At 45.4% G+C, this 27,500-nt stretch overlaps 1 protein-coding gene across 2 annotated transcripts in view; it reads right to left on the bottom strand.

Annotated features, from left to right (window-relative positions):
- Positions 1-21,757: 21,757 nt before the first annotated feature.
- The window catches only part of LOC135511201 (lysyl oxidase homolog 4-like), a 45,327-nt gene continuing 39,584 nt past the window's right edge, over positions 21,758-27,500 (bottom strand). For both annotated transcript variants that reach the window (XM_064932833.1, XM_064932835.1), the window contains exons 14-15: positions 24,805-24,916; positions 21,758-24,519 (exon numbers count right to left, since the gene is read on the bottom strand). In XM_064932833.1, the coding sequence (XP_064788905.1) occupies positions 24,449-24,519; positions 24,805-24,916 (183 nt within the window). In that variant the 3' untranslated portion in view covers positions 21,758-24,448. The remainder of the gene's footprint in view (positions 24,520-24,804; positions 24,917-27,500) is intronic.

The raw sequence follows: 27,500 nt of genomic DNA, 5'->3' as shown, positions 1-27,500 counted from the left end.
TAAGATTGAGGTTGACAAGCTTCCATGATAATTCTGTTTTCCAGAGGAATGAAGAGAGAGATGAAGAGACTTCTTACCTTCTCTCTAGGAGTGAGTAACAGAGAAAGGGAGGAGTGTGAAAGAGGTAGGGTTCCGGAGTGAAGTAGAGAGGAAGTGTGTAGCAACTACAGTGAGAGGAGATGCGGGAGAGAGAGGAGATGCGGGAGAGAGAGGAGATGCGGGAGAGAGAGGAGAGGCGGGAGAGAGAGGAGAGATGGGAGAGAGAGAGGCTGGCCAATCGTCGGACCCCTGAGGAGCACTTTCCCTCCCAAAGTGAGCTACCTGATCTGCAGAGAGGCACAGGGGAGAAAAGATGAATAACATCCATCGATCAACTCACAATGCCTAGAATAGTAAGTCATGCATGTACAGGGATTCAGAGAGGAGAAAAGGAGTTTGGCGAATGTTATGAGCACTCGTTGGAAGGACTGTATTATGTTACAGATGTACAGGTTGTAATAAACTATAATGAAGCATATAACAGTGTGTGGAGCATCGCAAGTGTATCTATAGAACGGGCCTCCCCATTCAAGTCAATGGTGGCATAATGGATGGACTGGCTAGCAGCCATTATGTGTGTGCCCATGAGTTTACCAGTCAAATTGCCAGGGTTAGAGGTTCCAAGCCTGTTCTATAGATTTATATTTCTATGGTGGAAGGACTGTAACCTCCATAAAGTTATATCTACTGTATATTCTAGTCCACTATAGCCTGTTCCCAGACCTGTTAGTGCTGAGTAGCCACTTTCTATGGCCGCTGCGTGCCAAACATAGCATGGTGATTACAAGACAGCACAAAAAGATTTAGGAACATGATACAAGACAGCACGAACAGATCTAGGAACCAGGCTACAAGACAACACAAACAGATCTGGGACCAGGATACAAGTCAGCACAAGCATATCTGGGACCAGGCTACAAGACAGCACAAAATGATCTGGGACCAGGCTACAAGACAGCACAAACTGATCTGGGACCAGGCTACAAGACAGCACAAACTGATCTGGGACCAGGCTACAAGACAACACAAAATGATCTGGGACCAGGCTACAAGACAGCACAAACTGATCTGGGACCAGGCTACAAGACAACACAAACAGATCTGGGACCAGGATGAACCCACTCACCCACACAGGCCGATCCATCAATGTTGGGTTCAACGCATTGGTTGCACCTCTTATTGGCATAACACTTGTTGCTACCATAGACGTTAGAAGGAAGAAGAGGAGGAGGGGGGGGGGGGTCATTGCAGGGAAAGAGAGGCAGGATAGCACTTTGGCAAACAGGACAGGGATTGTTAATGATCTAGGGGCTCAAACGACCTGTGCACCAGCCATTCTCATTTCTAGCAAACCCATGACCACACCGTAAGGAAGCAATGCGTCTTCAATACTGGCTGGTTGAAAAAGAGAAGCTATAGCATCTAATAATGATCAGAAAAGTCACTGGCCAACAATCCAAGAATTACACTCCAGAAGAAAAAGTTACAAAAGGGTTCTTCAACTGTTCCCAAAGGATAACTCTTTTTAATTTGAGGTATAACTATGTAGAACCCGAAGACAGCTGAAGAACCCTTTAAGGTTCTAGATAGCACCTTTTTTCTAAGAGTGTAGAGACTGAAAGGGGGGAGAGAGAGACTCCTACAAAGAGAAACAGTGAGAGGAAGAAGGAGATTAAACAACAGAGAGAAGTCCTTAACTATTTCAGGTGTGTCCCCCACTGGTGGATATGTCTTTACCTGGAGGGACACATCACCATAACATCCCCAAATGTTCCAATAATGTCACTGTAACACCCCCATAATGTTAGTGTAACACCCCCATAATGTCACTGTAACACCCCCATAATGTTACTGTAACACCCCCATAATGTTACTGTAACACCCCATAATGTTACTGTAACACCCCATAATGTCACTGTAACACCCCCATAATGTTAGTGTAACACCCCCATAATGTTACTGTAACACCCCCATAATGTTAGTGTAACACCCCCATAATGTTACTGTAACACCCCATAATGTTACTGTAACACCCCCATAATGTTACTGTAACACCCCCATAATGTTACTGTAACACCCCCATAATGTTCGTGTAACACCCCCATAATGTTACTGTAACACCACCATAATGTTCGTGTAACACCCCCATAATGTTCGTGTAACACCCCCATAATGTCACTGTAACACCCCCATAATGTTACTGTAACACCCCCATAATGTCACTGTAACACCCCCATAATGTTACTGTAACACCCCCATAATGTTACTGTTACACCCCCATAATGTTACTGTAACACCCCATAATGTTACTGTAACACCCCCATAATGTTACTGTTACACCCCCATAATGTTACTGTAACACCCCCATAATGTTACTGTAACACCCAATAATGTTACGAGAGAGAGAGAGACTATGTGTGTGGGATGCAACTTCATGCATTAGACGGTGGCTTTAACACACACACGCACACACACTCACACACACACACGCAGTGGTACCTGGATGACTGTAGATAGAGGCTGAGAAACCTTCTCCATGAGACACCAGAAGGTCCTGACTACCATCTCCATCAGTCTGTTACTGCTGGTCCTGACAGACCACAACACAAACACTTCTAAAGCTGTGAACACACACAGGACACCGAAGACACACACACACACACACATCTAAAGCTATGAAGACACACGGGACACTAGTAACAATAAGAGACACATGTAGAAGAGAGAGGCTGGGCTGTCTCGTCTCAAATCCTGAACCACATATCTATAGCGCCATCCAGTGGAGGGAATAGGAATCACACTTACATGTAAGAGGTGCTTCACATTGACAGTGTGGAGTTGATGTTTAACAGTGAATCACAGTGTAGAATGAGTTGATGTTAAACAGTTTCTTATCCACTACACATTTGTAATGGTGGACATTATGTTTAATCATGTACACATCCAGTAGTAATCACTGTCATCTCCATGCTAACAGCTCAAGTTTGGACAGCGCCTCACCTATCAAAATGCTCCAAATTGAGATTGAATCACATATGCGTTTTTGAATCAAACTTTATTAGACTTCAGAAAATTGTCAACTTAGAATATTAGGCAAAGCATTTACAAAGAGCTGGAAACCCAGCAAACCTTGATTATATTAATGAATTAGCTTCAACCAGGACAATAGTTCAAGCTGGTAGTTTCATTGCCAGACAATCCTTAACTGTTCATTTGAAGGTTTCTGTTTCATGACTGAATCTTGCACTCAGGTTTTAATATGGTACAAGCGGAACCTCAGCCTTTTGGATGTTGGATCGCTGACCATAGCAAACAACAGACATCCTGCATAACTACATAGGGGACAGACACACTCCAACAGTCACACACACAGACTGTTACACACACATAGCTACACACACATACACACACACATTTCACTGATCAGAGCTTCAGTCCAGAATAACTGAGAGGAATTATAGAATTTACATGAACTAATGTTAGATTACATTACTTTAATTGTGTTTTGTAACTGATGTAATGCATATGTCTCTGTACCTGAACAGTCTGTTGACTGAGAACCCTCTGTTAGGGATGTTATTGAAGAACACCTCTACTTCATTGTCGTTGTTGAAGTCTGCAGCGATGACCGTACCCACCGAAGATGCCATGGAGAGGTTCTGAGACACTACTTATTGGGGGAGGGAGACAATATGTTTACACGCACACTCATCCAGAGTGACTTACAGGAACACATTTCCACCTAGTCAGCTAAGGGATTCAAACCAGCAACCTTTCGGTTACTGGTCCGACACTCTTAACCGCTAGGCTAAATCAAATCAAATCAAATCAAATTTATTTACATAGCCCTTCGTACATCAGCTGATATCTCAAACTGCCTAAAACCAAACCCAGCCTAAAACCCCAAACAGCAAGCAATGCAGGTGTAGAAGCACGGTGGCTAGGAAAAACTCCCTAGAAAGGCCAAAACCTAGGAAGAAACCTAGAGAGGAACCAGGTTATGTGGGGTGGCCTGTCCTCTTCTGGCTGTGCCGGGTGGAGATTATAACAGAACATGGCCAAGATGTTCAAATGTTCATAAATGACCAGCATGGTCCAATAATAATAAGGCAGAACAGTTGAAACTGGAGCAGCAGCATGGCCAGGTGGACTCGGGACAGCAAGGAGTCATCATGTCAGGTAGTCCTGAGGCATGGTCCTAGGGCTCAGGTCCTCCGAGAGAGAGAAAGAAAGAGAGAATTAGAGAGAGCACACTTAAATTCACACAGGACACCGAATAGGACAGGAGAAGTACTCCAGATATAACAAACTGACCCTAGCCCCCGACACATAAACTACTGCAGCAGGCTACCTGTCATCCATGTAATCACACGTACACAACAGGAACACCAGGAACACCAATGTAACATTATGGAAAAACACGCTATGTACAGTAAAACCAGTTAGCTACACTAACACCAGGTATCTAACACCACATTACACTATAAGACATCATGTGGTGTAGGCAATGGTTCATGTTGATAACAGATATTACAACCACCCTGGGGAAAACCAAATAGTGTTTCAAACAGTCCTGTCTGGAAGCACTCTGAATGTGTATTCTTAATTAAAAGGGTAATTAATACGTGCGCAATTGTGGTGAAAGGTATTGAAATATGACCGCTGGCGTTAGTATAAGTTAGTATCTATAAGCAAAGTGAGTCATGTGTAATTGGTCTGCTCAGGAAGCTGTGGTAATGTGTTGTTGTAACAAAAACCTGCACCTCCTGTATTTCTCCAGGACCAGGCATGGTGTCCACTGCTGTAGTAACTGGGACGATCAAACTGTTTCACTGTTGTACTACATTGATGAGTTATTTAGCTGAGTTAGGTGTTTTAGTGCTGGGCTAGAAGACAATCCTGCCAACACAGTAGCTCTCCAGGTTATGCTGTGGTACAGTAACTGGGAGTCTCTTTTTTGGAGGCTACAGTACAGCTCAAACTACAGTACCGTTCTCCTCGCTTCAGTGAGGCGCTGATAAGCTGAGGAAGCGTTATGGTCTTCCCCTTCTCTTCTGTTATCTCTCTTTCTGTCTCTCTCTACCTCCGGACTCACTCCTCCCTCTCTTCTCCCTCCTCTTTTTCCGATTTTGTTGCGTTACAACCTGTAACTTGGATACCAGTCAGATTCAGCTCGGTCAAAACCTGCCAGTCTGCACAGCGTGGTATAAACCAGAGCATATCGGACTGCTTTTTTTCTACCTCATCACCTGATTCCTGCTGCAATCCCTGGTCCATTACACCAGATCATCGCAGCTACCTAGCTGCATTCGAGTGACTACTGCTGGCTAATGCCTCTGTCCCGAAACAAGTGCCATTTAGCCTTGAGCTAGCCTCGAGCTAGGCCCATCTCCCGGCTACCTAAAGAGGTCTACCAGCTAATTCTTGGGCTACAATACCTCTTTTACCAATTGGCCTGGACCCTTTATTGCTGACACAGAGCCACGCCGATCCATCCCGACTGGCCTGCCGACATAATCGTCCGAGGTGGTTTCATCTGCTAGCCCCGGCCCACAAGCTGTCTGAATAGCCATGTCTCCAGCTCGCCTAGTGTAGTAGCGACGACTGAACGGCTCCCTGACTCACCAATTGCTGCTCATTGGTCCCTATGATCACTTGGCTACAAATGCCTCTCTCTAATGGCAATATGCCTTGCTGTTTTGGTTAGCTATTATTGTCTTATTTCATTGTGGAGCCCACAGCCCTGCCCAACATGCCTTAGATAACCCTTTTGTCCCACCCCCCACACATGCGGTGACCTCACCTGGCTTAACCGGTGCCTCTAGAGACTAAACCTCTCTCATCGTCACTCAATGTCTAGGTTTACCTCCACTGTACTCACATCCTACCATACCCTTGTCTGTACATTATGCCTTGAATCTATTCTTCCATGCCCAGAAATCTTCTCCTTTTACTCTCTGTTCAAAACACACTAGACAACCAGTTCTTATAGACATTAGCCGTACCCTTATCCTACTTCTCCTCTGTTCCTCTGGTGATGTAGAGGTTAACCCAGGCCCTGCAGCCCCCAGCACCACTCCCACTCCCCAGGCGCTCTCATTTGTTGACTTCTGTAACAGTAAAAGTCTTGGTTTCATGCATGTTAACATCAGAAGCCTCCTCCCTAAGCTTGTTTATTCACTGCTTTAGCACAGTCTGCCAACCCTGATGTCCTAGTTGTGTCTGAATCCTGGCTTAGGAAGGCCACCAAAAATTATGAAATCCCCAACTACAACATTTTCTGACAAGATAGAATTGCCAAAGGGGACAGAGTTGCAATCTACTGCAGAGATAGCCTGCAGAGTTCTGTCATAAAATCCAGGTCTATGTCCAAACAATTAGCGCCAGAAACAAGTCTCTCATCGTTGCTGCTTGTTATAGACCCCCCTCAGCCCCCAGCTGTGCCCTGGGCACCATATGTAAATTGATTTGGCCCCATCTATCTTCAGAGTTCATACTGTTCAGAGTTCATACTGTTAGATGGCCTGAACTGGGATCCGTAACCATGGGCACCCTCTTAGATATCATCCTGACCAACTTGCCCTCTAAATACACCTCTGCTGGGTTTAATCAATATGGCAGGAGATACTCTTACATTTGTGCGGCAGGGTAGCCTAGTGGTTAGAGCGTTGGACCAGTAACCGAAAGGTTGCAAGTTCATATCCCTGAGCTGACAAGGTACAAATCTTGTCTTTCTGCCACTAAACCGGCAGTTAACCCACTGTTCCTAGGCTGTCATTGAAAATAAGAATTTGTTCTTAACTGACCTGCCTAGTTAAATAAAGGTAAAAATAAAAAATACCAGATATCTAGGTGGATCTATTTATGTATTATTACTAACTTGCCCTTTCTAGCTATAAGAAGTAGGGTATTTGGTTGATACTCGTCTGAGTAGAGGTCCTGCTCATTCCAGTGAGTCTTACACCACCAATCATACATAGTAATGTATAGCAGTTAGCAGGTGCTTTTATCTACAGTGACTTACATAGTATATGGGTGGCCCCTGCGAGAATCGAACTTCATTCCTGGCATTGCAAGCGCCATGCTCTATCGACAGAGCCACAATATTCACCCCAGCTCAGTCCCCCAAGTCTGTCTCTTCAGCTAGATAATCAGCTCAGCTGTGTTCTAAGTTCAAACACCAGGTAATTCCTACCTGCTGGGAAATGTTTTACAGATACTTTTAACTACATGAAGTATTGCCATGCTAGCAAAACTGAGCAAAGCTGTTTGGAGTAATGTCATCTGGTTGTGTGGGGATACCTAACCTAAGACTAACACATCTAATGCATGTTTTATATAAAACAGATACAAATATTTAGCAGGGTCTGTAAGGGTACAAAATATTACTATAAGCGTTTCATTTAGCACCTTTATAAATTCAGAGTTTGTAAATTCAGAGCTTTGTTCGTAAATTCTGTGTTTCGCTCTAAGAGCACTCAGAGCGCACACTGGACGCTTTGGCCAAGAGATGAGCAGAGAGGGAGAGAGAATAGGAGAGGGAGAGAGAATAGGAGAGGGAGAGAGAATAGGAAAGAGGGGGGAGGGAGGGAGGGGAGGAGAGGAGAGGAGAAAGGTGACTAGGGTTGCAAAGTTGCCGGAATTTTCTGTAATTTTTGTAATTAACAGAAAATCTATGGCAATCTATTGTAACTTTGGTAATTTATACTTTAATAACTTGTTTTAAATGTATTCATATACTGTATAGTATTCATTTTTTCTTATATATGTATCCATATTGTCCATGAGTTTCTAGTCGATAAACCATATGGAAAGCATCTATTTTCAATTAACTCTGCAACTTGTCCAACTACTCACTTTCTTCACAGCTACCACCAGTTTGACGCCAAAACATTGACAACAAATACATATTGAAAATGCTAAAAACCTCACATTTAACACCAATGGTATTCACTAAGTTGATGGTTTATATATATGATCATGTTTTACAGATTTGTCATTCTATTTCTTTATTTTAAAATCATCTTATTGAATTATTTCATGTATTTGACATGTGATACGGACGGAGAGAGGGCCAGAGATAATTACAGACACCTGTGATAATCTGAAGTACCCCAAAGGGCCACTAGATGTGTTGTGATGGATTTTATATAATCCTTTAAAGATACCATAATTCTGGTAGTTTACTGCTAAACTTAGGAAGTTTCCAGTAGAATAACCTCCTTTGGCAACCCCTAGAGGTGACCAATAGTTAGTATGAGCCTGTTGCTTTCAGCTACAGGGATGGTTTTTTATAAATGGGAGTTAAAAATTTACAATTAGGATTAGTAGAAAGGACAAAAACCCTCAGAACAATTAAAAATGATTTGATAAGGATCAGTTATGGTAAAACTGAGCACGCACCCCTATGGGGCCCTCGTGTTGACGATCAGTGTGGCGGAGGTGTTGTTACCTACCTCAGAATGTCAAGGATCCAGTTGCACAGGAAGAAGATCAGACTTAGGCCCTAAACTTAGTGATGAGCTTGGAGGGCAATATCAAATCAAATCAAATTGTATTTGTCACATACGCCGAATACAACAGGTGATATCCTTACTTACAAGCCCAACAATGCAGTTTTAACAAAATACCACAAAAAATAAGAGATAAGAATAACAAATAATTAAAGAGCAGCAGTAAATAACAATAGCTGGGATTTATACAGGGGGTACCTAGACTTGGTGCTCCGGTATCGCTTGCCTTGCGGTAGCAGAGAGAACAGTCTATGACTAGGGTGGCTGGAGTCTTTGATAATTTTTAGGGTCTTCCTCTGACACCGCCTGGTGTAAAGTTCCTGGATGGCAGGAAGCTTGAACCCGGATGCACTACCCGTATGAACTCGTATGCACTACCCTCTGTAGTGCCTTGCGGTCGGAGGCCAAGCAGTTGCCATACCAGGCAGTGATGCAATCCGTAAAAAAGCTCTCGATGGTGCAGCTGAAAACCTTTTGAGGATCTGAGGACCCATGCCAAATATTTTCAGTCTCCTGAGGGGGAATAGGTTTTGTCGTGCCCTTTTTACGACTGTCTTGGTGTGCTTGGACAATGCTAGTTTGTTGGTGATGTGGACGCCCAGGAACTCGAAACTCTGCTCGGTTCTCCTTTCATTGAGTCCACAATCATCTCTTTTGTCTTGATCACAGGGAGAAGTTGTCCTTGCACCACACATTCAGATCTCTGACCTATACTTTGTCTTATCGTTGTCGGTGATCAGGCTGTTGTGTCATCAGCAAACTAAATGAGGGTGTTGGAGTCATGCCTGGCCGTGCAGTCATGAGTAAACAGGGAGTACAGGAGGGGACTGAGCTTGCACCCCTGAGGGGCCCCCGTGTTGAGGATCAGCGTAGCGAAATGTGTTGTTACCTATCCTTCCCACCTGGGGAGCGGCCCGTCAGGGATCCAGTTGCAGAGAGTCCAGGATCAAGTTGCAGAGAGGAGGTGTTTAGTCCCAGGGTCCTAAGCTTAGTGATGAGCTTTGAGGGCACTATGGTGTTGAACGCTGAGCTGTAGTCAATGAATAGCATTCTCACATAGGTGTTCCTTTTGTCCAGGTGTGAAAGGGCAGTGTGGAGTGCAATAGAGATTGCATCATTTGTGGATCTGTTGGTGCGGTATGCAAATTTAGTGGGTCTAGGTTTTCTGGGATAATGGTGTTGATGTGAGCCATGACCTGCCTTTCAAAGCAGTTCATGGCTACAGACGTGAGTACTACGGGTCGGTAGTAATTTAGGCAGGTTCTTGGGCACATGCTCTCATGCATGTTTCAGTGTTACTTGCCTCGAAGCAAGCATAGAAGTTATTTAGCTTGTCTGGTAGGCTTGTGTCACTGGGCAGCTTTCGAATGTGCTTCACTTTGTTGTCTGTAATCGTTTGCAAGCCCTGCCACATCGGACGAGAGTCGGAGTATGATTCGATTTTAGTACTGTATTGATGCTTTGCCTGTTTGATGGTTCGTGGGAGGGTATAGCGGGATTTCTTATAACCTTCCAGATTAGAGTACCACACCTTTATAGCGGGGGCTCTAACCTTTAGCTCAGTGCGAATGTTTCCTGTAATCCATGGCTCCTGGTTGGGGTATGTAGATACATACTGTACATACAGTCCCTGTTGGGACGACGTGCTCGATGCACTTACCCAAGCCACAAGACTCCTGAACAGGTAACCAAATGGTTACCCAGACTATTTGCTTTCTGTGCCCTCCCAATCCCTCTTTTACGCTGCTGCTACTCTCTGTTTATCATATATGCATAGTCACTACTAAATAACTTTTTTGCTCGCTTTGAGCACAATACAGTGCCACTGACACGGCCCGCTACCAAAACCTGCGGACTCTTATTCACTGTTTTACGTGAGTAAAACATTGAAACGTGTTAACCCTAGCAAGGCTGCAGGCCCAGACGGCATCCCCAGCCGCGCCCTCAGAGCATGCGCAGACCAGCTGGCTGGTGTGTTTACGGACATATTCAATCAATCCTTATCCCAGTCTGCTGTTCCCATATGCTTCAAGAGGGCCACCATTGTTCCTGTTCCCAAGAAAGCTAAGGTAACTGAGATAAACGACTACCGCACTGTAGCACTCACTTCCGTCATCATGAAGTGCTTTGAGAGACTAGTCAAGGACCACATCATCTTCCCCCTACCTGACACCCTAGACTCACTCCAATTTGCTTACTGCCCCAATAGGTCCACAGACGACGCAATCGCAACCACACTGCACACTGCCCTAACCCATCTGGACAAGAGTAATACCTATGTTGTTCATCGACTACAGGTCAGCATTTAACACCATACTACCATCCAAACTCGTCATCAAGCTCGAGACCCTGGGTCTCGACCTAGCCCTGTGCAACTGGGTACTGGACTTCCTGACGGGCCGCCCCCGGGTGGTGAGGGTAGGTTACAACATCTCCACCCCGCTGATCCTCAACGCTGGGACCCCACAATGGTGCGTTCTGAGCCCTCTCCTGTACTCCCTGTTCACCCACGACTGTGTGGCCACGCACGCCTCCAACTCAATCATCAAGTTTGCGGACGACACTACAGTGGTAGGCTTGATTACCAACAACGACGAGACAGCCTTCAGGGAGGAGGTGAGGGCCCTCGGAGTGTGGTGTCAGGAAAATAACCTCACACTCAACTTCAACAAAACAAAGGAGGTGATTGTGGACTTCAGGAAACAGCAGATGGAGCACCCCCCTATCCACATCGGCGGGGAGGTAGTGGAGAGGGTAGTAAGTTTTAAGTACCTCGGCCTAAACACATCACGGACAAATTGAATTGGTTCACCCACACAGAGAGCGTTGTGAAGAAGGCACAGCAGCGTCTCTTCAACCTCAGGAGGCTGAAGAAATTTGGCTTGTCACCAAAAGCACTCACTAACTTCTACAGATGCACAATCGAGAGCATCCTGTCGGGCTGTATCACCGCCTGGTACGGCAACGGCTCCGCCCACAACCATAAGGCTCTCCAGAGGGTAGTGAGGTCTGCACAACTCATCACCGGGGGCAAACTACCTGCCCTCCAGGACACCTACACCACCCGATGTCACAGGAAGGCAATAAAGATCATCAAGGACAACAAACACCCGAGCCACTGCCTGTTCACCCCGCTATCATCCAGAAGGCGAGGTCATTACAGGTGCATCAAAGTAGGGACCGAGAGACTGAAAAACAGCTTCTATCTCAAGGCCAATCAGACTGTTAAACAGCCACCACTAACATTGAGTGGCTGCTGCCAACATACTAACTCAACTCCAGCCACTTTAATAATGGAAATTGATGGAATTGATGTAAAAAAATGTATCACTAGCCACTTTAAACAATGCCGCTTAATATAATGTTTACATACCCTACATTACTCATCACATATGTATATGTACAGTGCCTAGCAAAAGTATTCGGCCCCCTTGAACTTTGCGACCTTTTGCCACATTTCAGGCTTCAAACATAAAGATATAAAACTGTATTTTTTTGTGAAGAATCAACAACAAGTGGGACACAATCATGAAGTGGAACGACATTTATTGGATACTTCAAACTTTTTTAACAAATCAAAAACGGAAAAATTGGGCGTGCAAAATTATTCAGCCCCCTTAAGTTAATACTTTGTAGAGCCACCTTTTGCTGCGATTAGAGCTGTAAGTCACTTGGGGTATGTCTCTATCAGTTTTGCACATCGAGAGACTGAAATTGTTTCCCATTCCTCCTTGCAAAACAGCTCGAGCTCAGTGAGGTTGGATGGAGAGCATCTGTGAACAGCAGGGGCCGAATACTTTCGCAAGGCACTGTATATACTGTACTCTATATCATCTACTGCATCTTTATGTAATACATGTATCTCTAGCCACTTTAAATTATGCCACTTTGTTTACATACCCTACGTTACTCATCTCATATGTATATACTGTACTCGATACCATCTACTACATCTTGCCTATGCCGTTCTGTACCATCACTCACGCATATATCTTTATGTACATATTTTTTATCCCTTTACACTTGTGTGTATAAGGTAGTAGTTGTGGAATTGTTATGTTAGATTACTCGTTGGTTATTACTGCATTGTCGGAACTAGAAGCACAAGCATTTCGCTACACTCGCATTAACATCTGCTAACCATGTGTATGTGACAAATAAAATTTGATTCGATTTTTATACATTCATGTACATACTACCTCAATTGGCCCGACCCCGCACATTGGCTAACCGGGCTCTCTGCATTGTGTCCCACCACCCACCAGCCCCTCTTTTACGCTACTGCTACTCTCTGTTCATCATATATCCATAGTCACTTTAACCGTATTTACACGTACATACTACCTCAATCAGTCCGGCAAACCGGTGTCTGTATGTAGCCTCACTATTTTTATAGCCTCACTACTGTATATAGCCTCACAACTGTTGTTTTTATTTCTTTACTTACCTATTGTCTACATAATACCTTTTTCTGCATGATTGGTTAGAGCCTGTAAAGTAAGCATTTCACCTGTTGTATTCGGCGCATGTGACAAATAAACGTTGATTTGATAAAGCCAGTGACTGATGTGGTGTTGTCCTCAATGCCATCAGAAGAATCCCAGAACACATTCCAGTCTGTGCAAAACAGTCCTGCGGTTTAGCATCTGCTTCATCTGGCAACTTTTTTTTTATCTATCGAGTCTCTGGTGCTTCTTGCTTTCATTTTTGCTTTAAAGCAGGAGTCAAGAGGATATAATTATGGTCAGATTTGCCAAATGGAGTGCGAGGGAGAGCTTTGTATGCGTCTCTGTGTATGGAGTAAAAGTGGGCTAGTTTTTTTCCCACCCTGGTTGCACATTTAACATGCTGATATAAATTAGGTAAAACTGATTTAAGTTTCACTGCATTAAAGTCCCCGGCCACTAGGAGCGCCTCCTCTGGATGAGTGTTTTCCTGTTTGCTTATGGCGGAATACAGCTCATTGAGTGCAGTTTTAGCGCCAGCATCAGTCAATATGGTGTTGAAAGCTGAGCTGTAGTCAATGGACAGCATTCTTACATAGGTATTTCTCTTGTCCAGGTGGGCTAGGGCAGTGTGCAGTGTAACAGTGATTTTGTCATTGTTGAAACTGTTGGGGCAATATGCCAATTCTTGCGGGTCTAGGTTGTCGGGTAAGGTGGAGAGGATATGGTCTTTCACCAGCCTCTCAAAGCGCTTCATGATGACTGAAGTGAGTGCTACAGGGCGATAGTCATTTAATTCAGTTAAGTTTGCTTTCTTGGGTACAGAAACAATTCTGGGCATCTTTAAGCAGGTGGGGACAACAGACTGGGATATGGAGAGTCTGAATATGTCCGTAAACACTCCAGCCAGCTGGTCTGCACATGCTCTGAGAACACGGTTTGGGACGCCGTCTGGGCCAGCAGCCTTGTGAGGGTTAACACACTTAAATTACATTCCCATGTCGGCTACGGAGATCGAGAGCACACAAACCTCGTGAGTGGAGGGGGCCCAAGTCGGCGGCTCGATGTTGTTTTCCACGAAGCAGGCGAAGAAGGTGTTTAGGTTATCCGGGAGTGAGGCATCGGTGTCCACTACGTGGCTAGTTTTCCCTGTATAATCACTGATTGTCTGGAGTCCCTGCCACACACGACTGGTGTCTGAGCCATTGAAATGCGACTCCACTTTGTCCCTGTGCTCCCTTTTGCCTCTTTGATTGCCTTATGGAGGGCATAGCTGATCTGTTTGTTCATGTCCATGTCACCTTGCCATGGTTAATTGCGGTGGTTTGGGCTTTCAGTTTAGCGTGAATGCTGCCATCTATCCACTGTTTTTGGTTTGGATAAGTTATAATAGTCACAGTGGGATCAACATCTTCTATGCAATTCCTGATGAACCCATTCACTGAGTCAGTGTATATGTCGATACTATTCTCAGAGGCGACCCAGAACGTTTCCCATTCAGTGTGATCAAAATAATCTTGAAGCATAGATTCTAATTGATCAGACCAACATTGAACAGTCCTTACCATGGGTGCTTCCTGTTTAAGTTCCTGCCTATAGGTGGGGAGGAAATCTTTCAAATACAATGGACCAGTAGACATTCTTTCAGAATGTTCTAGGTTCTATGGTCATCTGATTTGCCGAAATACTGATTACCATAGGACCTAGGCCATTTCTGGTTAACATAGGACCTAGGCCATTTTCTGATTACCATAGGACCTAGGCCATTTTCTGATTAACATAGGATCTAGGCCATTTTCTGATTAACATAGGACCTAGGCCATTTCTGGTTAACATAGGACCTAGGCCATTTCTGGTTAACATAGGACCTAGGCCATTTTCTGATTAACATAGGACCTAGGCCATTTCTGGTTAACATAGGACCTAGGCCATTTTCTGATTAACATAGGACCTAGGCCATTCTGGATCAGAATACAATAGGACCATGAATGACGGTTCTATCCACACACACTATATGTCAGTAAAAGGGTGAATGACGATTATATACCTGGATCTATGTAGGTGACATAGAACTACAGCATCAGTCTAATTCTATGTAGGGTAAATGACAGTTCTATCCATTCCAGCTCTATGTCAATGAAAGGGTGAATGTCTATAGATGTCAGTGACAGGGTGTGGGTGCAGTATACAGGGACAGGTCTGTGATTGAGAGGGAACACACAGTCTCCATTGTAACCAGCCCTGAGGTCTCATAACACGTGTTGCTTACAGGAAGCAGCCTAGTTCAGTCAGGAATAAACAAGAACAGAGTGGCTGGAGGGGTGTTTATCAACTCACTTCGCACTCTCTTGGCTGACGGGTGTTTATCAATTCACCTCCGTTGCTTTCATCTTTGAAATGTGTTTCCCGTCCATCCTGTTTGCTAAGCAGCTGTTTTAACTCTGCATTGGGTTTGGTTTCTCTGAGAATGACCACATCACAGGTCAAAATGTTTTCTAACTGGGCGGACATCTGTGTGTGTGTGTGTGTGTGCATGTACGTGCCCAGTCAGGGCAGGGTGTGTCAGGTGTTTGGTTATCAAATCAAACTTTAATTTTGAAGAAAAGAAATGTAGAACATATGGGTTCTGTCAAAACTCGCCTGAATGCCCCACCCCTCCCACCATGGTTTAATATTCAACCGTTAATTCCTGGAAGTCAGTGTGTACTTTAGTTACATAAATAGTTGAGTTTCTAACTTCCCCATGGGAGAGATCTGTGCTGAGTATTTGCATATGAACAGTTCACAGAAAAGCTAATAACATTAAAACTGCTTTATATGGACAACCTGCACTTTTCAGGGGACACTTCATGAAATCGAAACCACAGTATTTTACCATTACTCATAGACTCAGAAATGTATAAACGGTCCACTTTATAATTGTGTTACAGAGCGTGTAGGACAGGGATAGGCAGGTTCGGTCATGAAGGGCTGTAGTGTTTGGAGGTTCTTTGTTTCAGTCCAGATCTGACGTACCTTATTCCACTAATGGTGGCCTTAATTGGCTAGTTGAATCAGGCGTTTTTAGAGCTGGGCTGGGTAGACATAAAGTCAAAGAGAATTAAGACGAAGAGAATCAAGAAGATCAGAAATAAACAGGCAGGGTAGACAACTTTGCATCTGTCTTTTATTAGTTCACAGTAATGAATGTAGTGATATTTGGGCTGTAACTCAGCTATGTAGTCAAGGCAGCTAGTACTGAACCACAGCTATCCCAGCTATTCCGAGGGCAGACGTCACCAAGTCCAATTCCGGTTTTCCATACAAACACACCAATTAGGCATAACAACATTAGCAAGGTTTCCATCCAATTTGATGTGAATATTCTAAAATCTGCATAAAACAACATGCTCACATGAGAGGTGTTTCCATCAAATGGACTTATTGCTGATAAAAGGCTGCGTGTGATGACGTATTGACGTAGTGTAAATAAAATTCACTTTTGCGGTTAAATTGCCATTTACCAAATGAAAATCACAAGTTAAATGGGTTTCAATCGCATTTTCAACTCGAGTGATGGTTTTGTCAGACTAACTGTTGCTTTATATGCCCAATCTGGTATTGGCAAGTGCGTGTTAGCCAACAGCTCACAGACACAGTGCAGGTAGGTTACCTACATTATTAGATTCTTGTGGATAGGAGCAATATTATTTTTTATTTTCAAGCGGCAGCCAAGCATCAGTTGATGTCACCAGAATAAAAAGAGCCTGGATATTGATTAGAAAGGAGCATCAAGCTCATCAGCTTGCACTTTCACCACCCTGTGAAGTTCGTTATTTATTTAATCAGTAGCCTAATAAATTACATGGTTTCCTGAGTCGTAGTGGGAGGACCACACAACATATCATCGCATGACTCCAAGTTTACTTCCATATGATGGTTATTATATCAATATTTGAGCATAAAGGCGTTTCTACCGGCATTTCTCGCATACATAATTTTACTGACACAAAAAGATTCCACCATGTCAAACGAACAAATTGTCTGTAGACAATTATAAAATTGTACTGTCATATTATGTGAGCATCAGTCCGTTCGTGACTATTTTCATGCATCAGGTAATTCATCCTCATGAAATGGTTGGATAGAAACCTAGTAATAGTGGACTTCTAAAAATATCTTTACTAAATGGGTTAACATGAAACAAATCTTCATGTGAAACCATTTGACATAAAAATTGCTCATTTATTTTCATGAAAGTATACTTTGGTCACACATTAAACAAATATTTGGTTTTGGGAGTTATTTGAGTCCCTGACAGCACACTCGTTCTATATGAATATTAAATAAGTACCATAGCTCACACCCTCAGCTTACATATGTTTTCAAACATTATTGCATTGGACAACTGGTTAGCAAACTGGCCATTATAGAAATCCCAACGGTAGATAGTCCAACAGCATGGGATATGTATTGTACAGTACAAGATAATGATGAAGTGGATGTGATGAATACTAACCAAACATATACATAGTTGTTATTAAAGTTATGGAACACAATACAAACATTGCAAAGCAACACATAGAATAGACTATTTTGTTATGTCAATAGCAAATGTACACAAGCACCATACAATTAAATTAAAAAACACATATTAGCCTCTAATATGTTTGTTTTACATTGTTAAATAGCCCTGTAAAGACACATCTAAGGTCTATTCAGTATGATTTCATCTACATCTTTTATTGATGAATGAGTTTGACTGTGTGTGTCGGGGGGGGGCGTGTGTGTTTGTGTGCGTACGTGCATGCCTACATTTGTGGGAGCATGTATTTGTGCCTACGTGCGTGTGTGTAAGGAGGTTAACTTGACACTGTTTCGTAATAACATGTAGGTGTTTTGTGATATAAAATGTTGTTGAAGACGATATTAACTGAAGCCCTTAATAACGAAATGTGAATGAGTGGGCCAAGGGAACCAAAGGGATCTGCTAAAGATATTCATTACAGGACTGTACTGTTAACAGCCTGTATATTATAGAGTCCTGGAAAATATCCATTGCTGCTGCTGACAGCGTCTAGACTTGAGGACGGTTAGTCATTCAAACACATCAAAAGGCCATAATGGTGACAGCGTCTAGACTTGAGGACGGTTAGTCATTCAAACACATCAAAAGGCCATAATGGTGACAGCGTCTAGACTTGAGGACAGTTAGTCATTCAAACACATCAAAAGGCCATAAGGGTGACAGCGTCTAGACTTGAGGACGGTTAGTCATTCAAACACATCAAAAGGCCATAGTGGTGACAGCGTCTAGACTTGAGGACGGTTAGTCATTCAAACACATCAAAAGGCCATAATGGTGACAGCGTCTAGACTTGAGGACAGTTAGTCATTCAAACACATCAAAAGGCCATAATGGTGACAGCGTCTAGACTTGAGGACGGTTAGTCATTCAAACACATCAAAAGGCCATAATGCTGACAGCGTCTAGACTTGAGGACGGTTAGTCATTCAAACACATCAAAAGGCCATAATGGTGACAGCGTCTAGACTTGAGGACGGTTAGTCATTCAAACACATCAAAAGGCCATAATGGTGACAGCGTCTAGACTTGAGGACGGTTAGTCATTCAAACACATCAAAAGGCCATAATGGTGACAGCGTCTAGACTTGAGGACGGTTAGTCATTCAAACACATCAAAAGGCCATAATGGTGCAAAATGTGACTGAGAACATGGAGCTTTGCGCCAGATTTGATTCCGTTCAACTCACGCAAAAGACAAAGGAAAAGGATAAAACACAAACAGATCCATCTACCAGTCAACATCTATGGCGTAAGAGCCACAAACATGGATGACTCAAAATGGAGTTACAGCATTGTACAGAAAATGGAATATTCCACCGATACTGATTGAACTGAGACATGGATAGACACAGTACATTTGAAACCCATTCTCCTTTCAGCATCTGCTTTTAGCATTTAGCAGATCTCAACTGCTGCAGCAGCTGTTGACTGTGTGAATGCAGGAGTTCATTTTCTCTTAGACAAGCATACTGTTCTCTTTAGGAGTTCAGTATGCCAGCCCTGCGGTCTCAGTATGCCAGCCCTGCGGTCTCAGTATGCCAGCCCTGCGGTCTCAGTATGCCAGCCCTGCGGTCTCAGTATGCCAGCCCTGCGGTCTCAGTATGCCAGCCCTGCGGTCTCAGTATGCCAGCCCTGCGGTCTCAGTATGCCAACCCTGCGGTCTCAGTATGCCAGCCCTGCGGTCTCAGTATGCCAGCCCTGCGGTCTCAGTATGCCAGCCCTGCGGTCTCAGTATGCCAGCCCTGCGGTCTCAGTATGCCAGCCCTGCGGTCTCAGTATGCCAACCCTGCGGTCTCAGTATGCCAGCCCTGCGGTCTCAGTATGCCAGCCCTGCGGTCTCAGTATGCCAGCCCTGCGGTCTCAGTATGCCAGCCCTGCGGTCTCAGTATGCCAGCCCTGCGGTCTCAGTATGCCAGCCCTGCGGTCTCAGTATGCCAACCCTGCGGTCTCAGTATGCCAGCCCTGCGGTCTCAGTATGCCAGCCCAGCGGTCTCAGTATGCCAGCCCTGCGGTCTCAGTATGCCAGCCCTGCGGTCTCAGTATGCCAGCCCTGCGGTCTCAGTATGCCAGCCCTGCGGTCTCAGTATGCCAACCCTGCGGTCTCAGTATGCCAACCCTGCGGTCTCAGTGTGCCAGCCCTGCGGTCTCAGTATGCCACCCTGCGGTCTCAGTATGCCAGCCCTGCGGTCTCAGTATGCCAGCCCTGCGGTCTCAGTATGCCAGCCCTGCGGTCTCAGTATGCCAGCCCTGCGGTCTCAGTATGCCAGCCCTGCGGTCTCAGTATGCCAGCCCTGCGGTCTCAGTATGCCAGCCCTGCGGTCTCAGTATGCCAGCCCTGCGGTCTCAGTATGCCAGCCCTGCGGTCTCAGTATGCCAGCCCTGCGGTCTCAGTATGCCAGCCCTGCGGTCTCAGTATGCCAGCCCTGCGGTCTCAGTATGCCAGCCCTGCGGTCTCAGTATGCCAGCCCTGCGGTCTCAGTATGCCAGCCCTGCGGTCTCAGTATGCCAGCCCTGCGGTCTCAGTATGCCAGCCCTGCGGTCTCAGTATGCCAACCCTGCGGTCTCAGTATGCCAGCCCTGCGGTCTCAGTATGCCAACCCTGCGGTCTCAGTATGCCAGCCCTGCGGTCTCAGTATGCCAGCCCTGCGGTCTCAGTATGCCAGCCCTGCGGTCTCAGTATGCCAGCCCTGCGGTCTCAGTGCGCCAGCCCTGCGGTCTCAGTATGCCAGCCCTGCGGTCTCAGTATGCCAGCCCTGCGGTCTCAGTATGCCAGCCCTGCGGTCTCAGTATGCCAGCCCTGCGGTCTCAGTATGCCAACCCTGCGGTCTCAGTATGCCAGCCCTGCGGTCTCAGTATGCCAGCCCAGCGGTCTCAGTATGCCAGCCCTGCGGTCTCAGTATGCCAACCCTGCGGTCTCAGTGTGCCAACCCTGCGGTCTCAGTGTGCCAGCCCTGCGGTCTCAGTATGCCAGCCCTGCGGTCTCAGTATGCCAGCCCTGCGGTCTCAGTATGCCAGCCCTGCGGTCTCAGTATGCCAGCCCTGCGGTCTCAGTATGCCAGCCCTGCGGTCTCAGTATGCCAGCCCTGCGGTCTCAGTATGCCAGCCCTGCGGTCTCAGTATGCCAGCCCAGCGGTCTCAGTATGCCAGCCCTGCGGTCTCAGTATGCCAACCCTGCGGTCTCAGTGTGCCAACCCTGCGGTCTCAGTGTGCCAGCCCTGCGGTCTCAGTATGCCAACCCTGCGGTCTCAGTATGCCAGCCCTGCGGTCTCAGTATGCCAGCCCTGCGGTCTCAGTATGCCAGCCCTGCGGTCTCAGTATGCCAGCCCTGCGGTCTCAGTATGCCAGCCCTGCGGTCTCAGTATGCCAGCCCTGCGGTCTCAGTATGCCAGCCCTGCGGTCTCAGTATGCCAGTATGCCAGCCCTGCGGTCTCAGTATGCCAGCCCTGCGGTCTCAGTATGCCAGCCCTGCGGTCTCAGTATGCCAGCCCTGCGGTCTCAGTATGCCAGCCCTGCGGTCTCAGTATGCCAGCCCTGCGGCGGTCTCAGTATGCCAGCCCTGCGGTCTCAGTATGCCAGCCCTGCGGTCTCAGTATGCCAACCCTGCGGTCTCAGTATGCCAGCCCTGCGGTCTCAGTATGCCAACCCTGCGGTCTCAGTATGCCAGCCCTGCGGTCTCAGTATGCCAGCCCTGCGGTCTCAGTATGCCAGCCCTGCGGTCTCAGTATGCCAGCCCTGCGGTCTCAGTGCGCCAGCCCTGCGGTCTCAGTATGCCAGCCCTGCGGTCTCAGTATGCCAGCCCTGCGGTCTCAGTATGCCAGCCCTGCGGTCTCAGTATGCCAGCCCTGCGGTCTCAGTATGCCAACCCTGCGGTCTCAGTATGCCAGCCCTGCGGTCTCAGTATGCCAGCCCAGCGGTCTCAGTATGCCAGCCCTGCGGTCTCAGTATGCCAACCCTGCGGTCTCAGTGTGCCAACCCTGCGGTCTCAGTGTGCCAGCCCTGCGGTCTCAGTATGCCAACCCTGCGGTCTCAGTATGCCAGCCCTGCGGTCTCAGTATGCCAGCCCTGCGGTCTCAGTATGCCAGCCCTGCGGTCTCAGTATGCCAGCCCTGCGGTCTCAGTATGCCAGCCCTGCGGTCTCAGTATGCCAGCCCTGCGGTCTCAGTATGCCAGCCCTGCGGTCTCAGTATGCCAGCCCTGCGGTCTCAGTATGCCAGCCCTGCGGTCTCAGTATGCCAGCCCTGCGGTCTCAGTATGCCAGCCCTGCGGTCTCAGTATGCCAACCCTGCGGTCTCAGTATGCCAGCCCTGCAGGGGTGGCATACAGGGTGGATGTGTTGCCCACGTCAAGGCTTATCCTCTTTCTATTTCTCTTTTTCTTTCTCCCGGCCAATGTGAAGGCATTGTTCTCCATATCTTTCTCTCTACCCCTACCCTCTCTTTCTCTTTCTCTCTCTCTCTCTCTCGTGTGTCTTTCCCACCCATGCCTATAGCTGGTGACAGCAGAGCTCACAGTTGCTGTGTTTCTCTGTGTACGTCCCATGCTTACCCTAACTCTAACCCAAACACAGCTAATTAAAGTTTTTTTCATACACTGCCTGTCTGGCTGCCGCAGAACCGTGAGTTCACCACACTGGGAAGGCCAGAAGGGTGGAGAACTGCACTTGGGTGGATGGCACAAAGCTTTCTCTGCCGGACATTTTGTGAAAGGTTCATCTCAACCCTTTGAAGTTAAACAGTAAGAAAATATTTTCAAAACAAAACAGAGTTATATCTGGAACCAAAAATGGTTAACCAAGCTACAGGAACAGTCAAATAAACCGTGGTTCTTGGTAGACCTTTTTTTCTAGTGCATACCCTAGCTAATGACTTACTGTAATGGGGAAATGTGTTTGTTTTATATGTTTAATCAATATAAAAAGTATTGCAAATGGTAGCCTTGAATAAATTAACTGCAGTATATACGATACATTACATGTTATGACAAAATGAGCACCAAAGGCATTGAAATTCAGTTACTACAGCAAATCAGACAGTAAACTGCATCAAAAGTAACATTTTCATGGCAGGTATAAAGAGATAACGTCACAAAAGCAAACATTACGGAGTACATATTAGGACAGCCTCAGTCACAGAAGGACTAGGCTGTCCTAATATGGTAACCGTGCACTTTATGACTGATCATATTAAACTATGGAGGGGGGACTTGGTCAAAATTCTAAATACTGATATTAGTTCAATAGATAAAGTGCATCATCCTATGAAAATGATTTGACCTCATGGTATAGTAATTTTAAAACCGAAGAAGAGAGAAATGTTAACTAAATAAACGATATTTGTTTTGATGTATCAGATCTACTGTAGCTACAGTATATCATAATTATTTTCAGAATATGGCAATACCTGCACAAAGTAAAACAACTAATTCAATAGTAAAAACTAAGATAAACGTTCATACCCAACTATGGACCAAAAAACTGCAGACCGCTAAAGTCTACTGGAAGGTTGAGATTTGATCAAACAGCACCGATATTGTAGGAGACGCTGTCTAGACAGATATTGTAGGAGACGCTGTCTAGACAGATATTGTAGGAGACGCTGTCTAGACAGACCATCAGTCAAACAGACAACACAGGACTCTTTACAGTCATTCTTTCCCCTTTCCAGGGACGTTGGCATACGGGATCATCCATATCTTCAGCCTGTTTTCACAGACTAGACGTAACATAGTAAACCTAAATCCGGGACATTCAAATTAGTATGATATGTTACGTTTGGTATGGTTACATAAGACAGATGGTTACTTAAGGCAAAAAGGAAAGTAGGATGGTTGGTTGGGGTGGACGGGTGGGCGTATGGGTGGTTTGTTAGGGTGGATCAGTAGGCAATTAACGCAAACGTCTAGCAACCCAAATTTTGCGAGTTTGAATTTCATCACGGTCAACTTTACTATTTTAGCTAATTAGCAACTTTTTAACTACTTACTACCTTATAGCTACTTTGCTACTACTTAGCATGTTAGATAACCCTTCCCCTAACCCTAACCTTAAACCTTTTAGCTAACCCTTCCCCTAACCCTAACCTTAAGCCTTTTAGCTAACCCTTCCCCTAACCCTAACCTTAAACCTTTAACCTAACTCCTAAACATAACCCTAACCCTAAGCCCTAGCCGAGCCAACATTAGCCAGCTAGCTGACGTTAGCCAGCTAGCTAACATTAGCCAGCTAGCCACTTTAATAGAATTCATTAAATATCATGTGTTTTGTAAATTCGTAACCTGTTTTGAATTTAGAAAATTCATAACATATAATATGATATGGGTGATGGACATCCTCAAATTGATACATACCATACAAAATGTAACATATCATACTAAAAGGAGTATCAGGGATTTACATACATAATCATACGAAATGCTCTTTGATCAGGTTGGTATGTTAGATGTACAATTATAATTTCAACTTTTAATTTAAATTAATTAATTCACAGACATTTTGAGTAGCTAAGTTACTAGTAGTCCACATTCATAAACTAACAAAATACCTAAACCTTGATTGAATCCATATCATTGTAACCCTCCATTGTTAACTGAAATAATTTGGTTTCCCTGGTGACATCTGTCCTGCTCTCAGTTTCTATTGGCTGTTGGGGTCGAAAGCTATAGTCAGGGTGATGGTCTCCTAGTTGTGGTTTATTTTGGGTAGTGTAGTCCACAGCAGGTAAGGGCAGTGGACAGGTGCCATTTTGTGAGTCCCCTAGTGTTGTGGGGCAGGAGTCCCATGACCCACCAGACGTCCAGACCCCAGGGCACCCTGAGCAGTTTTGGCCCCAGCTCTGAGCCCTCTTTGCTGGGCACCAGCCTGGGCCAACGCTGGGCCCTGGATGGGCCTAGACAAAGTTATTGGAGATCTGCCTTTGGTGATCAAACAGGTCCTCAATCTCTGCACTGTACGCATCACCTGGTAAAAGTAACAAAATACAGTTAGAGATAAGGAGAAAGAAAGAGAGAGAGAGAGAGAAGCAGGGAGGAGCAGAGAGAGAGAGAGAAGCAGAGAGGAGAACAGAGAGAGAGAGAGAGAGAGAGAAGCAGAGAGGAGCAGAGAGAGAGAGAGAGAGAAGCAGAGAGAGAGAGAGAGAGAGAGAGAGAGAAGCAGAGAGAGAGAGAGAGAGAGAGAGAAGCAGAGAAGAGCAGAGAGAGAGAGAGAGAATGTGTGTTAACGACAGATACATGTCATTTCCCATACCTGCGTGACATCCATACATGTACGCTCTGTGTCCGTCGTATTTGCATCGACATCTCATCACGTTGTTCTGGAAGTCTGACTCAGCCATGTCTAACGAGGGGTTGACTTCCACCTATAATATGACAGAAACAGTGATTTTAAAAATATATATATTTAATTGTTTTAACTTTATTTAACCAGGTAGGCCAGCTGAGAACAAGTTCTCATTTATAACTGCGACCTGACCAAAGCAGTGCGACAAAAACAACAACACAGAGTTACACATAAACAAACGTACAGTCAATAACACAATAGAAAAATCTATGTACAGTGTGTGCAAATGTAGAAGAGTAGGGAGGTAAGGCAATAAATAGGCCATAGAGGCTAAATAATTACAATTTAGCATTAACACTGGAGTGATAGATGTGCAGATGATGATGTGCAAGTAGAGATACTGGGGTGCAAAAGAGCAAGAGGACAAGTAACAATATGGGGATGAGGTAGTTGGGTGTGCAATTTACAGATTGGATGTGTACAGGTGTAGTGATCGGTAAGCTGCTCTGACAGCTGATGCTTAAAGTTAGTGAAGGAGATATAAGACTCCAGCTACAGTGATTTTTGCAATGCGTTCCAATCATTGACAGCAGAGAACTGGAAGGAAAGTCGGCCAAAGGAAGTGTTGGCTTTGGGGATGACCAGTGAAATATACCTGCTGGAGCGCGTGCTACGGGTGGGTGTTGCAATGGTGACCAGTAAGCTGAGATAAGGCGGGCTTTACCTAGCATAAACTTATAGATGACCTGGAGCCAGTGGGTTTGGCGAAGAATATATGTACTGAGGGCCAGCCAACGAGAGCATACAGGTCACAGTGGTGGGTAGTATATGGGGTTTTGGTGACAAAATGGATGGCACTCTGATAGACTACATCCAGTTTGCTGAGTAGAGGGCTGGAGACTATTTTGTAAATGACATCGCCAAAGTCAAGGATCGGCAGGATAGTCAGTATTACGAGGGTATGTTTGGCAGCATGAGTAAAGGAGGCTTTGTTGCGAAATAGGAAGCCGATTCCAGATTTAATTTTGGATTGGAGATGTTTAGTCTGGAAGGAGAGTTTACGGTCTAACCAGACACCTAGGTATTTGTAGTTTTCCACATATTCTTATAGATGACCTGGAGCCAGGGGTTATCGACGAATATGTAGCGAGGACCAGCCAACGAGGTATACAGGAGAGTTTACAGTCTAGCCAGACACCTAGGTATTTATAGTTGTCCACATATTCTAAGTCAGAACCATCCAGAGTGGTGATGCTAGTCGGGCGGGAAGATGTGGGCAGCAATCGGTTGAAGATCATGCACTTAGTTTTACTTGCATTTAAAAGCAGTTGGAGGCCTCGGAAGGAGTGTTGTATGGCATTGAAACTTGTTTGGAGGTTTGTTAGCACAGTGTCCAAAGAAGGGCCAGGTGTATACAGAATGGTGTCATCTAGCAGATGGGCCGTCAGGGGACGTCACCACGGAAGAGCCTGTTGAAACCCCCTCGGACGGTTACGTTGGCAGACCAGTTGTAATGGATCAGCGGCGCTCTGTGTTGGTAGTAAAAGGGTCCAGGCCAATTGGCAAAATAGGTATTGTAGCCCAAGAATTGGCTGATGGACCTCTTCAGCTAGCCGGGAGATGGGCCTAGCTCGAGGCTAGGTCCAGGCTAACTGGTGCTTGCTTCTGGACAGAGGCGTTAGCCAGGAGTAGCCACTCCTAGCAGCTAGCGAGATGCGATGATCCGGTGTAAAGGTTCATAGCTTGCGGTAGGAATCCAGAGATGAGGTAGAGAAAAAGCAGTCCGATATGCTCTGGGTTGATATCGCGCTATGCAGACTGACAGGAATTGACCGGGCTGAGGCTGGCTGATGTCTGAGTTAACGGTGATGACTGCTAGCAGTGGCTAACTGACTACAAGCTAGTAGCTAGTTAGCTGGCTAGCTGCTGATGGGGATTCTGGTTCTAAAGTGTAAAAAATAGCAGATCCGTAACACATTGGATGAGGCGGGTTGCAGGAGAGTATGTTCAGTATATACGAAGAAAATATATATACATGGGATGGGATAGGACGAGACAAACAGACGTCCGACTGCTATGCAATCTTGGGAAAGTATAGTCAACTCCCATATACGCAATGTCTAACACCTGTGTGCACAAAAACTAGACCAGAACAAGAAACACATATTTAAATTGGGACTGATGAACTTGATGTGCTCAAATAGAGTTTTCACTTGTCCACTGTGCACATATCAGTAGCTGAGTGTACTTGAGCCCTGCAATGAGCCAGAGCTACTTAATGAATAATTACAAAGCTATTACAATGTAAGAGTATGATGTCCGTCTGTGACCTCCTGACCTGCAGCCGCTCACCCCATCCTCATCCCACTGTGTTAATAGAAAACAGAGGGAGGGAGTTTCTCATTTAATTTCATTCTTCCCCCTCAAGTCTCCCTGCCATATCAGACCCATGGAGAGGAAGAGAGAAGAGTCTTAGCCTACTTCCCAAATAGCACCCTATTCCCTTTGTAGTGCACTACTTTTGAACAGGGCTCATATATAGCTAGGGTACCGTTCGAGACGCAGCCATGGAGTGATAATAATAATATGAGTAGAGAGCCCCTGTGTCCCCAGACTGGGAGACATTAAAAGTCAGTCATGGTTGGTATTGTTTTTACTAGGGA

The sequence above is a fragment of the Oncorhynchus masou genome, chromosome 23 (genome assembly GCF_036934945.1).
Source record: "Oncorhynchus masou masou isolate Uvic2021 chromosome 23, UVic_Omas_1.1, whole genome shotgun sequence".
Classification (NCBI taxonomy): Eukaryota; Metazoa; Chordata; class Actinopteri; order Salmoniformes; family Salmonidae; genus Oncorhynchus; species Oncorhynchus masou.
Note: the sequence above shows the minus strand (reverse complement) of the source record. Positions and strands in the feature narration are given on the sequence as shown.